The following is a 13980-nucleotide window of genomic DNA, read 5'->3' on the forward strand; positions in this document are numbered from 1 at the left end:
TATATATATATATATATATATATATATATATATATATATATTTTTTTTTTTTTTTTTACTGGAACATGCTTTGTTTACATTTGTTAAGTCAAGTTGGTATTTATTATTTAAATTTAATGTTATTTTTCTAATCATTTCCATTTCCAAAACTTTCCAAAATTATTACTGGCCTCAATGATTTAGACAAACTCATATCTTAAAATTTGTTTTGTGTCTGAAAACATATCAGTGGATTAAACCCTAAAGAATAACTGATTCCAGCTTGACAGGGTAATCAAGTCCATTTTAATTATTTAATCAAAGAACAATTTGAAATATTATGATTTGTGAGCCTCCGTGTATGTATATGTGCATGAGTGCACATGGACTTATGTTTGTGATGGAGTTGTTAATAGTGAAATAGGTCTGTTCAGAGGATCTTCAGTAACATAAGCTGCTACTTCTTTTACAATGAAGACCCGTTTCAGCAAGACGGCAGCAGCCCACCTGCTGTTCAACCCGCACGGCTCCCAAGTAATAGAGTGCAGATGCCTTCAGCCTGCGCTCGCGTCTATCCACGTTTTATTAATGCATTTATTCCTTTTCCAGTTTCTGAGCTTTCGTAACGAGAGATTTATTTATTTATTTATGTTTTGTTTCCATTTATGAGAATAAAGCAGATTGCTGGTTTAGGCAAACAGAAGGTTACCTGTTGATTAATTAATTGATTTATACTTGACAAATATAATGGTGTGAAACATCAGTTTTACTGACACTGACACCAATAAAAAAAAATCAAAAAATAAAGCATTCCATTTACTGTGAGAATAACATTGTTTTGTCCTATTTTTTCTTTGTTTCTTTCTAAATAAGATAACCAAGGAACGACTCAAGGTAAAAGCCACTAATTAGACTTTTTTTTCTTCTTCACTTTAGTAGGCAAACATGATGGGTTTTTATTATTCTGTTTAAGAAGTGTATTGATAATAACTCTGTATGTGATTGCACACCAGCAGTATTAAAGAAAGGATCATGTGAACAGGTTTTACTTTAGAAGCAGTGCATATACCAAAGTCCCCTTCAGCTATTAGGCACAGTATTGCACAGCACTTTATAAATGCTTTATAGTTTCTTTATCTTTTTTGTCTGTAGTAGCTCGTCTGGTACGGACTGAATCAGTGCCATGTGACATCAACAACCCGCTCAGGTACACAGACCTGCACATCAGTCAGACGCTCCCCAAAACCAACAAAATCAACAAGGTAAGCATGACGGATGAAGCATGGATTATAGTATGTGTGGAACCTGCCTAACGTGTCATATTTTTCTTTTTCCCCCCCAGTGGATAAGAAAATGGTGTGAAAATATCATCAGCAATATTGAAGTTTACACAGACGGATTTGTTTTCATACACTGAATATGTTGCAGGCGGCACACCTCACAGATTAAGCTTTGTTCCTTGGGAGTAAAGATCATTATTAGGATTGCCACTGTGAAACAACAATGTCCACAAAGAGTGTAGTTTTGAACTTAAGCAGATGTATAAAAATACAGTAGTCCCTCACTACTTGGTGGTTCGTTTTTTGCAGACTCACTCTATCGTGAGGATGGATGAGCTGCACGATCGGCATGACATTTTTATTTAAAATAAATTATTTTGAATTATTTAGCACCTGGGGCAGCACGGTGGCGCAACTGGTAGAGCTGCTGCCTCTCAGCAAGCAGGTCCCTGGTTCAAACCCCGGTCCAGGAGCCTTTCTGGATGGAGTTTGCATGTTCTCTCCGTGCATGCGTGGGTTTTCTCCAGGTACTCCGGTTTCCTCCCACAGTCCAAAAACATGCATGTTAGGCTGATTGGTAACTCTAAATTGTCCCTAGGTGTGAGTGAGAGAGTGAATGGTTGTTTGTCTCGTTTGTCTCTATGTGGCCCTGTGATGGACTTGCGACCCGTCCAGGGTGTACCCCGCCCCTCGCACAGTGATTGCTGGACATGGGCACCAGCGACCCCCGTGACCCAAAATGGAATAAGTGGGTAAAGAAAATGGATGGATGGATTTAGCACCTGCTGCACCCACACTGCTGCAGGACAAACTTCCTGCTGCAGCTGATCAGCTGTTCAGCATGCAGAGCGGAGAAGTGGGCGTGGCCAAGAGCGCTTGCAGGTGGCAAAGAGCAGAGGAGGCAGGGAGCTGAAATCATGACATTCTGTCTCTTTTAGAGCTTTAGAGTTTAGAAACATTGTTTAGAATATTGCAAGAGAGTGGAAAGGGTTTAAAATGCCTTTATATATGCACACACACACACACACACATATATTTGTATATATATATATATACACACTTCTATATACTGTAAGTGAGTTTTTATGGTTTTCAGTCAAAAAATAAATAAATAATAAAATCCATTGTGACCTGGATCAAGATGAAAATCATTCTACTGTGAATTTCATGGCTGCCTCTCTATTTAAAATGAATGGTTTTTGTTTGTTAATACAATAAAATAACAGAGAGTTCAGCTTAATTTTAAAAGGAGAGTTTAACACAGGCTGTGATTTTTTGTGAAATATTGAAAAAAGTAATACAAAGGGATTTTAGCAGACCTTGTTTTCTTGGATCCTCATTTGTATAATTGCCATTTTGAGGATCCTCTTTGCTCACAAGCACAGGCAGCACAATAATGTTGCTTTTTCAGGAAAGTATAACGTCAGCATTTAACACATTGTGATGGATTACTACTGTCAGGCAAGTTTAAGTCAGCCCTCTGCTTTTCATATTGAAACAAAGCAATTAAAACTACATTCTGCCTGACAAGTTAAAAATAAAACCAGTAACTTTGTATCAGAGTTGGACCAAAAGCATTATTAATACAGTTTAAAGAGCAAAAGTATTGTTTGTGTAGCTTCCTGGAATCAGCATTGATCTAAGATGCCCTTTTGAATATATAGGCATTGACTTGAATGTCAAAAAACTCCAAAGTTCGCTCTTTTAAAACAATTAAAGTGAATTTATTTATGTCCAAAACATCATCATTTTGACCACAAGAAACCTTTGTTGTGCTCATTCTTATACTTTAATCCTTATTGTGTCTGAAAACAGTAATTACTTGTGCATTTATAAATATCTATGGGAATGGAGCTACTGAAAAAGATAAATATATATTACAAGTGGAAAAATGCTCAGTTAAATATATTTGAGTCTCCAAACAAGTCTTGCATGCCAAAAGATAAGCTCAAAATTAAATTCAACCATTTAAAGAGTTTATTTGATTTAAGAGCGGATACTGTAGCTCGGTAAATGATTTAGCTCTTCCTTAATTTGCTGCTTTGATCCTTAATTTGTTCTTTTTAAATAAGCTTCCTCAGGCAAGACACCAAAGCCCACTTCTTGTGTGTTTCTGACTTGTATGTAAGTCACTCTGAATACAAAATGTCTTTTTTTTTTTTTCACAAAATGTGATGAATGCTGTTAAATGCTATTAAAACTAAAACTATTTGGGGGTTTAGACTATTTTGTTTGTTTATGATCAGGATCACATCCCAGTTCCATACCAGCCAGACTCCAGCAGTAACCCATCGTCCACCACCTCCTCCACTCCGTCCTCCCCAGCTCCTCCCTTGCCCAGCAGCGCCACCCCCCCTTCACCACTGCATCCCTCCCCACAGTCAGCGCGGCAACAAAAACAGTTCAACCTGACAGGTAGGAAACTTTATTTTTTAAATCAAAGACTTTTGTGTGTGAAAACGTAATATCTTGTTCTATGAATGTCACCATTTTATACCAGTCCCATTGCTGAGTGGGTCTATTTATGTATTTATCAAATTAACGAACTGGTAACAACCTTTCTAACTTGTTGATAACTTTTGGTTCATTTTATTTTCTTTAATAGATGCAGATGTTCAGGCTGCTGTTTAATACACCATATTATATTATATTATTGCTGTTTGGCGTATATTTTAGATCCTTGTATTCCGTTTCTTTTTTTATTTTTTATATTCTTGCTATTTTGGGTGTAACTGGGTACACAATTTTGTTCCACCTCATGTGAATGACAATAAAGTCATCTTTAACCCAAAACAATTCTCACAGAGGTTGAAATTTATCAGAAAAATATATTCCTTTACAATTTCCTTGTTAACAAAACTGAGAAAATGTTGATATTTTTTATTTAAGTTTTGACAAATTATGTTTGAAATACATACTTATAGCTTATTATTCAAATTAAATCAGAATTTTCTGGTTTTGTTCCTCAGCTGGTGCAGGCCAGAATTGTTCAGGACTTTCTTAGTTGTTGTGGGACTCCAACATTTTACAGATTAGCATTAAATGCCAAATCAATTATACAGTGAGGGCTTGTTAATCTTAATATATCTATGTTTATGATTACATACTGTCCAGTTTGTATTTGTAAGCAAATTTGATTTTTTTAACGTCTCCATTAAAACCCAATTACAAACAGAAAGTCCAACAAGTTCATATAACTTTAGATAAAACTTCAGCTCTTTTTTTTCTTCTTTTACAGCCTCCAGTTATTTTAAATACAAACAACAGTTCATTTTTCCTGGTAAGTACCTCACGATTAATAATTCCCCATACTTTGCTGCAGCCAGACATGTTTTGATGTCAGTAGCAGTCTTTTTATTTCTCACCTTTGCTGCTGAAAGACTCGCAGTCCCTGCACCCACTCACACTTGTCTTCCTTGGGGTTCCTAATGACTTGTCAGAGCCCAGGCTCCGTGCTTTTTGTCAACACCAGCCCCACTCAGTAGCTGCTCATTTGGCAGCTTATTACAGCCAGGACAATGTGGAGTGGTGTGAGGAAAAGCATGAGGTGTAAACTAACAGAGACCCGGAGAGGCAAGGGCTTGGAAATGTATTAACCTTCTGTGCAGCTGGCAGCAACAAGTTCTTATCACTATGGACACTTTTTTTTGTCTAAGTCTTGGGCTAATAAATCTAAAACTTGCATTTTTTTAAGAAAAAGAGATTAGAAAATAAGCAGTGCAGCATAATATAAAATGTGCTCATAGACAAATTCTAAAGGTGAAATAAATCAATCAGACTTTGATTTGTGTAAGATTCTCATTTTGCTAGAATGTAAAGATTCACAGAAAAAAAAAAAAAAAAGCACTTGAGCCATCTGTGGTACGTCCATTTGGACCAGACTGAGTGCTTTCAGTCCATCCAGCTTGCAGGTTTTTGAAGCAAGTCCATAAAAAACATTCACAATGGTTCCACGTAAAAAAAAAAAAACAACAAGTCCCTGTGGCTGTGAGGTGTCTGTGCCAGTTTCTAATGCAATGCGCTGCAAAGAGACTTTAGCTTGTGTCTTTATGTCACAAACCGTCACAGCGTGCCAACACCAGCAGCATTCAGGGCACGTCGTTCAGAGGCAGACAACACAAACGCTGACCTTACTCCATCTTACCTGTTGAATATTAGTGCTTTCAAAGTACGGCAAGTACTTTTCACTTAGACGTTTCTGTGCTGCTTGAATCTAACATGCAGTGAATATGCTGTTCAGCATATTGTTTTTATGCTATTTAGTTATTTAGTTAATGTATATTTAGTTTATGTTTTTCTTAGTTCATATCTTGGAACTTATTGCTGTTTTTCTTTTGCATTTTATTGTGGGATGTAACAGGGACCCTGTGTACATAATCTCGTTCCACCACATGTACCACACGTGGTGTGTATGACAAATAAAACTCTCTGACTCTGATACGTGAAGTTATTAAAGAGACTGTGTTTAAAAATCCACGTGATTAAAATGGAAAGGTCGTAAAGTTTACCACATCATTAAACGAAAATGTAACAATGAAGCAAATAAAAAAGGGTGATTCTCATTTTAATCCTTAATTCTATTTTACGTTCTGCTAATTAATTTCCATTGTCACGTTTTTTTTATGTTTGTGATGTTAAAGGAGAGAATATTGGAAACACTAAATGTTGATACAAATATACTTTTGTAAGGTCACACTGAGTGTTACAGAAAACATGATGTGTTTATAAGAAAATAAATTAATCTTAAATACAATAGGGTGCCACATACAACAATTAGCACGTAGCTGACAACAAAAAATATTTTTGCATTTTGTTATAATTATTACAAATTGATCTTGATGTTTTAAATTGGAATTTTTTTTCTTTGTTCTGGTAGCAGCTGTTAAAAAAAACACAAATACACAACACTTCTTAAGACTTGGGTGTCCAAAGTGCGGCCCGAGGGCCGTTTGCGGCCCTTATAGTGATTTTTTCGCGGCCCACAGCTGCAGTTTAAGAATGGTATCATTTTGTCCAGCAGGCTTAAGAGGTCGATGCAGACTTTTTGCAAATTCTCTGGTAATCCTTTTTTTATATAATGTTTAGATTTAACAGCAAAACGGATGAAAAACAATCTTCTCAAAATGAGCAATATTAAACAAAATACACATCTTTATTTTCACTTCATGGTACAAAGCACCAAAAAGATGTACTGATTTCTACCAGAAATTAGACTTTTGGGTAAGGATTCATCAAACTTGACTAAATGTTGCAGTTGATAAAATAATCAAGAGGGAAATTGGTCATTTTTAAATGAATATAATGTGGTATCATCTACATACGAGTTGATCAACTTTATCAAACTTTCATGAATCTGTTGTAACGACTGACAGCTGGAAGACTTTTCAGAACCTCAATCAGATTTTGGGTCGTCCAATGGTCCAAAAGGCTTTTAATTAAACAAAAAAAAAAAAAAGTTTATGAGGCTTTTAATGTTTTGGATCTACAACAGTTTAAAACTTTCTCCATGAAAGTTAGTAAACTTTTATCCTTTCTCCAAAATATTAAACGTTGGGGAGTTAAATTCACATTTTTGTGCTCCACAAATCCTTTCATCTGGATAGTTTTGGCCCACTTATGAAAAAGTTTGTACACCCTGTAAGGCATTATAAATGACACCTTTTAATATTTTTTTGAAACTTCACACTTGTTGCACCCATCAGAGTAAAACGAGCCAGTAATGGGGCTTGTTTGTTGAGTCAAGTGAAACTTTAGTTGTGTAGCACTTTCATGTACGACAACCCAATGGGTTTTCCTGAAACAACAAAAATGCATAAAAACAAAACAAAAAAAAAACATTTACATGCAAATCCAGCTCTCATAATCCTCCTTTAAAACAAAGACACATTTGAGCATTTCTGATGGTCCATGTGAGGTTATTGTTCTGGCCCAGAACTATGCATGGCAAACATTTAGCTGCTCTAAAGTATTTCTTGAATAGATAATTTTAAACATTTATTTACCTTTTCTATATATATTTTCCCCAAAACCCAGCTTTAAGTGTATTTTCTGATGAGTTGTAACGGGTGTTTCCAGATGTTACTCCAGAGGCGCCTCCCAGCAGAGCACCGCAGGTCATTCTGCACCCGGTCCTTTCTGAACCCGGGTAAGTAGAATATTACAATGTCATCCATCGCCCCTCTCTATCTGTACCCTCCTGCCTGCCTGACTCCTCTGTCTCCTCCTCGCTCTTCTCTCTCCATCTCTGTGGCTGCTGGTCAGAGGCCAAGTCAAACTTATTGGAGCACAGATATTTGGGTGACGATTTCAATGCGAGAGACGACATGACGGCAACTCAGACTAATGTTAGCATGGCCTTTAGTTCACGCTACACTTGGGATGCCAAGTGGATTTTCAGCCATGCTTTGAGGAAGCCATTGGTCGTGGGAAAGCACCGGAAAAGGAGGATAAGTGATGAGATGTTTTTTGACCCAGATGTTAAGTAGATTAGCATCTCAATTTATCTCAGGAAACAAGACCAGAAAGCCTTCACCTATCAGCTGACGATCATCTGGGATGTTTCATGATCCACACAGATTAATCATTAGTAGTTAGTTTTATTTTCTAAATATCATCACTGTCTCTGAACCAAAGCAAATCAAATTGTGTAACTTTTTTTACTTGATGTGTAGTTGAATGCATAGATTGTGAAATGTTCGTTTAAGAATGAGCTGCGTTTGATATTTTCATGCCATAATTCTGAAACGGCTGCCGGCTTTGAGATAAAACTGAGAAGTAATACTTCAGAACAAAATATAGGTCTGGAAACAATAGTGTTGAAACATCCAACTAAGCTGTGTATGGGTTAGAAAATAACTGGATTGTTTGAGGTTTACTGACACAATTATTACCACAGTCATCATAATGGGACACTGCAGATTATATTCTGCATCTTGGAGCTAAATTCAAACATGGTGATAATGCAGCAGAGGAGCTTCACAGTTCAAAGTGATAAATGATGTTTTTGCGCATTTAAATTTGGACGTTAAACAAAACCTTATATATTTTTTCTTTAGCAGGGATAACTACGATGAAACAGATTAAAACATAATCCCTTATGTGTACTCTGACATTCATTTTACAGTTTATTTACCTTCTTCCCTGTGTCATGTTTAGCTTTCTTTTTTAATTTAAATAAATCTAAAGAAGAAATAATGTCATTTACTGACTAAAAGAATAAAACATTTAGCTCGGGCTGTGTAGCAGAAACCATTTGCAATGAACAATTGCATGAAACAGTTTTGTTAAACAAGCAAAGGATCACAAGTCGACACTTCTTGATGCATATTTTAACATTTCGCAATAAAAATTATTAAATGTTACGTGTAACACATTTTGTTCAGGGATGTATTGTTTCAAAGGCCTAATTTGAATTATTGAAATAAATGATGTTGTACATTAAACTAACTGTCGTGGATAAGAACAACATACTGTATTTTTGGGACTATAAGATGCACTTATAATCCTTTAATTTTCTCAAAAATCGACAGTGAGCCTTATGTATTAATTCTAGTTGTGCTTATTGACCATCGAACCGATTTTATGTGCTACAACTGAACAATGTTGAGAGTTATTGTGAATGAGTTGAATAAAGTTTGACTTATCTGACTGTTTTGTTTCGCTTAATGCGCCTTATAGTCCGAAAAATACGGTATGCCAGATTATTTAAGTTGTAATATGCAGCTAAATAAATCATTAAATGAGCTTGTGGAGGAGATAAATCTATTAAAAAAAGATAACAGAGGCCAGAAAATAGCTTCATTGTAAATTGGTGCCTTTGAATCCCTTTAGATTAATATTTCTCAATGTTTGTACGTTTTGACAAATGTAGCTTTGCTAACCAAGTTTGACAACCCATATTTTATTCTGATTAATGTTATTGTTCCTCCTTACCTGCATCTTTGTATGCTCCTGTGGTAGCAGGTAGAAGATTTCTCTGGCCTTAATGGCCTCATTCCAGGGTTAATGAGGGTCTGTTTCAAACCTCAACGCCCTGCAGGATTCCCTCATTAGAGTAGAGATCGAAGCGCTAGGTAGGAGACCTTGACGCAGCAGGTATCACATTATTTTATGAGTTGTCTCACCTGTAGATAGTATTCAGAGTCCAGGGCTTCTTTGTGAGCAAGTTTTAATGTAGCACAAAGAAATTGTTCGAGGTTACAGGCTAATGTAACAGAGTGAAATGTGTGGACCAAAGTGGGCTGGTTGGAAAAAAGAAGAGGGTTCATTTTAGTTATGTCACTACCACCCACTGTGTATGTAGGTGACAATGTACACGCTGAGGTCAAAAATTAATGGGGCCTCAGGGTGAAAATGCACTTTAAAGTAATAAAATGACAAGAGATTAAAAAAATCAAGGTCAGAAAAGGCTGTTTCTTCCATTTCATTCTCTTCACAGTTTCACCATGAATCTGGTTGATGTCATTGATGTCATTGTTCTTTTAGGCGTCTGTGGGCCACTTCAGATGATTTACTGAAGCTCAGTGCGTCTTCTTACTGTGATCTGAGCAACGCAGTCGTTAGTACTTGATTTGTTCAAAGAAATACCTTTATCCAATTTACACACACACCAAAAAATAGTACCAGTAAATGAAAATAAAGCTTAAGTAGATGAATAAAACTTTTAAATTATCAAATTAAAAGCCCAACATGTATATTGTAAGATGTCACGCTTGGAGCATGTGTTGGGGATCTTAGCTAATATCACAATTATTTTATTATTTTATTTAACCTTCATTTATACAGATAGTCTCATTGAGTCATTAGGACTCCTTTTCAAGGGAGACCTGTTTGGGAGTTGATGGTAGGGGTTAAGGGCCTTGCTCAAGGGCCCAGGGTGGGGCAGGTGAGGACGGAGGCAGGCGAGGGAGTTTCACCTTTTCCACCCACATTTTGACGTTGTCGGTCCGGGGAGTCAAACCGGCGATCTTGCAATCACAGGCCCACCTTATCTAACCACTGCGCCACCACTCCCCAATGAAATTAACTCAATATCTGTGATACTGACTTAGTAACGGCCATTTTAGTTTTTCCTAAAGTTGTTGAGCTGTGTGACCACCTTGAGTGTTTGACTTCAAAGACTATACAGTGGTAAATGTTCATCCAGTGATTACTTTGGGAGTTTTATTAAAATCCATCCAGTGGTTTGAGATACATTTTGCTAACACTACAGACAAACATCGGTATAAAACAATCATTACTAGGGGTTGAACGACTACATAATTTAAACTTGACTTTAACATAATAAAACTCGAGTAGAACTCAAATACTTGATGACATCATAGGATCTAAAGATACAAAAATAAATAAATGAATAAAACTGCGAAAAAGGTCATTATTTACAACAAAAAAAAAAAGACCAACAAAACATTGGGAGTGTATATTTATGCTCCTACCATTTATCATACAGCAAATAAGTCACAGGAAAAACTAAACTATTAAGTTTTTATTATTAAACTGCAAAAGTTAAAGAAATGTGCGGTACGTCAAAAACGAAACTAAAAACAGTGGGGCGGACGACCACCCCGCACCACCGCCAGCTGTGGTGCGCATTAGGTTTAGTTTTAGAGATTAATATGTTTATAGTTTTTTTAAATAGGTTTAGAGATTAATATTTTTTGCTTTTAGTTTGTGAAACAAGGTCATAAGAAAGCTGGTTCTGGTTCGGTCGATTGGACCCGGTGTTACACCATATTCTGTGACCTGCAACAGTGCATACAACACCGCCCCCTACGGTCACAATATACGGTGGTTACAGAATATGTTGCAACACCAGTTCGCACCAAGCTCCAAACAGTCAGGAAGTTGATTCATTTTCTGTTTTCTTACGGTAGTTGAACTGGAATATTCATCTTTAGTGAAATATTTCCAGACTATTGATGCATTTCTACCTGTTTGCCAAGACTGGGCCTGCTCCGCTCCATCTGTCTGCTTGGAGGAATCCATTTTGTAACCCACGCCCAGTGAGGATCACATGACACAATGACGTAACGGCAGCGTAATGACGTCGCCACGAATACTCGACGTGAAATAAAAAAACTCGATAGATGTCCTAGGAATCGATGTGTAGATTACTTGAGTAGTCTGTTAAAGCCATAGTCATTACCCACTTACTGTATTTTTCGGACTACAAGGTGCAATTAAAATCCTTTAATTTTCTCACAAATCGACAGGGATCCTTATAATCCGGTGCACCTTATGTATTAATTCTGGTTGTGCTTACTGATCTCGAACCGATAACTGAATGATGTTGAGAGTTATTGTGAATGAGTTGAATAAAGTTTGACCTATCTGACCGTTCGTTTTGCTTAATGCGCTTTACAATCCGGTGTGCCTTATGTATAAAAACAGGTGCACTTTATAGGCTGAAAAATACGGTGGTCAGCGGGTAATAAACAAAAGGTGCAACTTTAAAGTTCTGTTATTTGTCATGTTGCAGTGCCAGAAAAGACTCATTCTGATGTTGATTTAAATTGCAGAATTAGTCTGAAACTGCAAAAATGTCTCATTTCAAAATCACTGACGTGGCTTCAATAAATGAACCTTGGATTTAACGAAAGGATTTCTATCACTGCGATAGCTGGTCTTTGGTGTCTTTCTAGAAGTAGACTGAAAAGGTTTTTCGCTCAGAGGCAGCTTTAGTCTCGTTCCACTCAGCTCAGATCAAATCTTTCTTTGCAGCATATTTATTTAATTGCATTCTGGTGCACAGAACACATCACTGGAAGTATAACAGCAAATATTTCAGCCTTTCAAACGTTCTTCAACATTAACCGATTCAAAAGTCAGACCTCTTAAGAGTTTATCAGGTGCAGGTGCAATCAATCAGCAATCAGTGCTGGGAGCGGGGTTGATCAGGATAAAACAACAGCACAGATTACATTTCCATACAAAAGCAAAAAAGGCTCTAACATTCATATACATTAATCTAAATAGGTCAAATCTTACTTATTAAAATAAAATAATACAAATGTGTTGATGCTGAAAGTTGTTTTAAAACATCTGTCAGGTAAAGTCCAAATGATTTGAACTCTGGGTGTCAAATTAATAAAAACACTAGCTAAAAAAGTAAAAAAAAAAAAAAAACTAAGCACAGGCTAAAAGAAAAAAGTTAGCTAACTGTAGCAAAATGCTACCTGAAAGCATCAAAAAGTTAGTTAAAGATAAAATTAGACACTCTGTATTTAAAAGTGAGAAGTAGCTAAATGCTAGCTAAAATTAAAAAGATTAGCTAAAAGCACAAGTCAAAAATAAAGCAATAATGTTTTTCAAGGACCTAAAGAGGTTGTGAACCAAACAAATTGCTTTTCTGTGTCTCTCTTGAGATATTGTTTAAAGTTAAATGTTTTCAAAAGTACAAAGGTTATAAAAAACAAAACTAGCAGCATCACCTTCCAAACCCCAGCTGATCAAAGAAGACGGTCACTCGTCCTGAGCCTGGTTCTGTTGGAGGTTTCTTCCTGTTAAAAGGGAGTTTTTCCTTCCCACTGTCTCCTTTGTGCTTGCTCAGGATGGGAGACTGTGAAGAGAAGATTCAACACAATCTGCTGACATCCTTAAATAAATAACTTACTAATTGGTTTTTACAATGTATATGAATGTATTTGTTCAGTGCCCTGAGATGACTTCACTTGTGACTTGGCACTATATAAATAAACAGAATTGAACTGAATGAGCCAAACGCTGGATGTACGAATAGCTAAAATCACACAAAGCATGCAATAATAATAATAATAATAATAATAATAAATAGATTGCAGAGAATGTATGGAAAAAAACCTAAACTAAGCTAAACAGCAAAACAATGTTGTGAACCCTGCATCAACATTCACACAATAATATATGCACTTATGTAAGATTACATTGACATTACTTAAAATGAACTTTACAAAGAGCTGCTGAATAGCTTTTATCTGAAAATTACACATTTGAATCTCAAAAATTTAAGAGTATGAGTGAAACTCTACCATCATTTTTGTTTAAGGTTAGGTTATTGCTGTCTACTACCAGCATGTCACTCCTTTGTTTACTGCCTCTGCTCTCAGAAGGTGTAACAACTGTCAAACTTCCCACCAATACAGCCGATGAGGTCATTTTTACAACAAAAACCACTGCAGTCAGAAAAACCCACACTGTTAGGAATGTCTTGTATGCTCATACTTTCACTCATATTAATTTAGTTTCAATTTTGTTCTTGCTTTTAGGAATGAGGGAAACCCTTTACTTCAAATCGAAGTGGAACCTACATCTGACGTGAGTTTCTTGTGATTTTTTTTGTTGGTTTGAGAATCAGAATCAGAATAAGCTTTATTATCATTGTACCAAAATAAAGTGAGATTATGTTCGTACAGTTGTCCGAAAGATGGGCCGAGTGCACGTTACTGCTGCTCCTTCACAGCGTGGCCCCCTTTTCTTTTTCAGAATACTGTTTAGATAGAAAAGGGGAAAAGACCATGAGGATAGGATAGTGGTATTACAAAAAAGATTTCTTCACACCTTGTCCTTGTCAGAACACTATTTAAGACATTAAAAAACATCTCTACCAGCAAGCACATTTATAAACATGCATTTGATGGCAAGATGGTGAGATTTGTTCACGAAGCACTTCCAGATAGCACCATAGTCCTGAAAAGATGTTGGTGTCAGCCGGTACAGCTCTGATAAGCCTTCACAGAAGTTCTTG

The 13980-nt window shown here is 36.4% G+C and overlaps 1 protein-coding gene across 3 annotated transcripts in view; it reads left to right on the top strand.

Moving 5' to 3' along the window:
• Window positions 1-13980, top strand: part of ksr2 (kinase suppressor of ras 2) — a 133431-nt gene that overhangs the window by 87534 nt on the left and 31917 nt on the right. For all 3 annotated transcript variants that reach the window (XM_037680879.1, XM_037680880.1, XM_037680878.1), the window contains 6 exons: window positions 853-873; window positions 1132-1241; window positions 3506-3674; window positions 4498-4539; window positions 7335-7404; window positions 13502-13550. In XM_037680879.1, the coding sequence (XP_037536807.1) occupies window positions 853-873; window positions 1132-1241; window positions 3506-3674; window positions 4498-4539; window positions 7335-7404; window positions 13502-13550 (461 nt within the window). The remainder of the gene's footprint in view (window positions 1-852; window positions 874-1131; window positions 1242-3505; window positions 3675-4497; window positions 4540-7334; window positions 7405-13501; window positions 13551-13980) is intronic.

Source organism: Nematolebias whitei, chromosome 8 (assembly GCF_014905685.2).
Source record: "Nematolebias whitei isolate Nwh7 chromosome 8, NemWhi1, whole genome shotgun sequence".
NCBI lineage: Eukaryota > Metazoa > Chordata > Actinopteri > Cyprinodontiformes > Rivulidae > Nematolebias > Nematolebias whitei.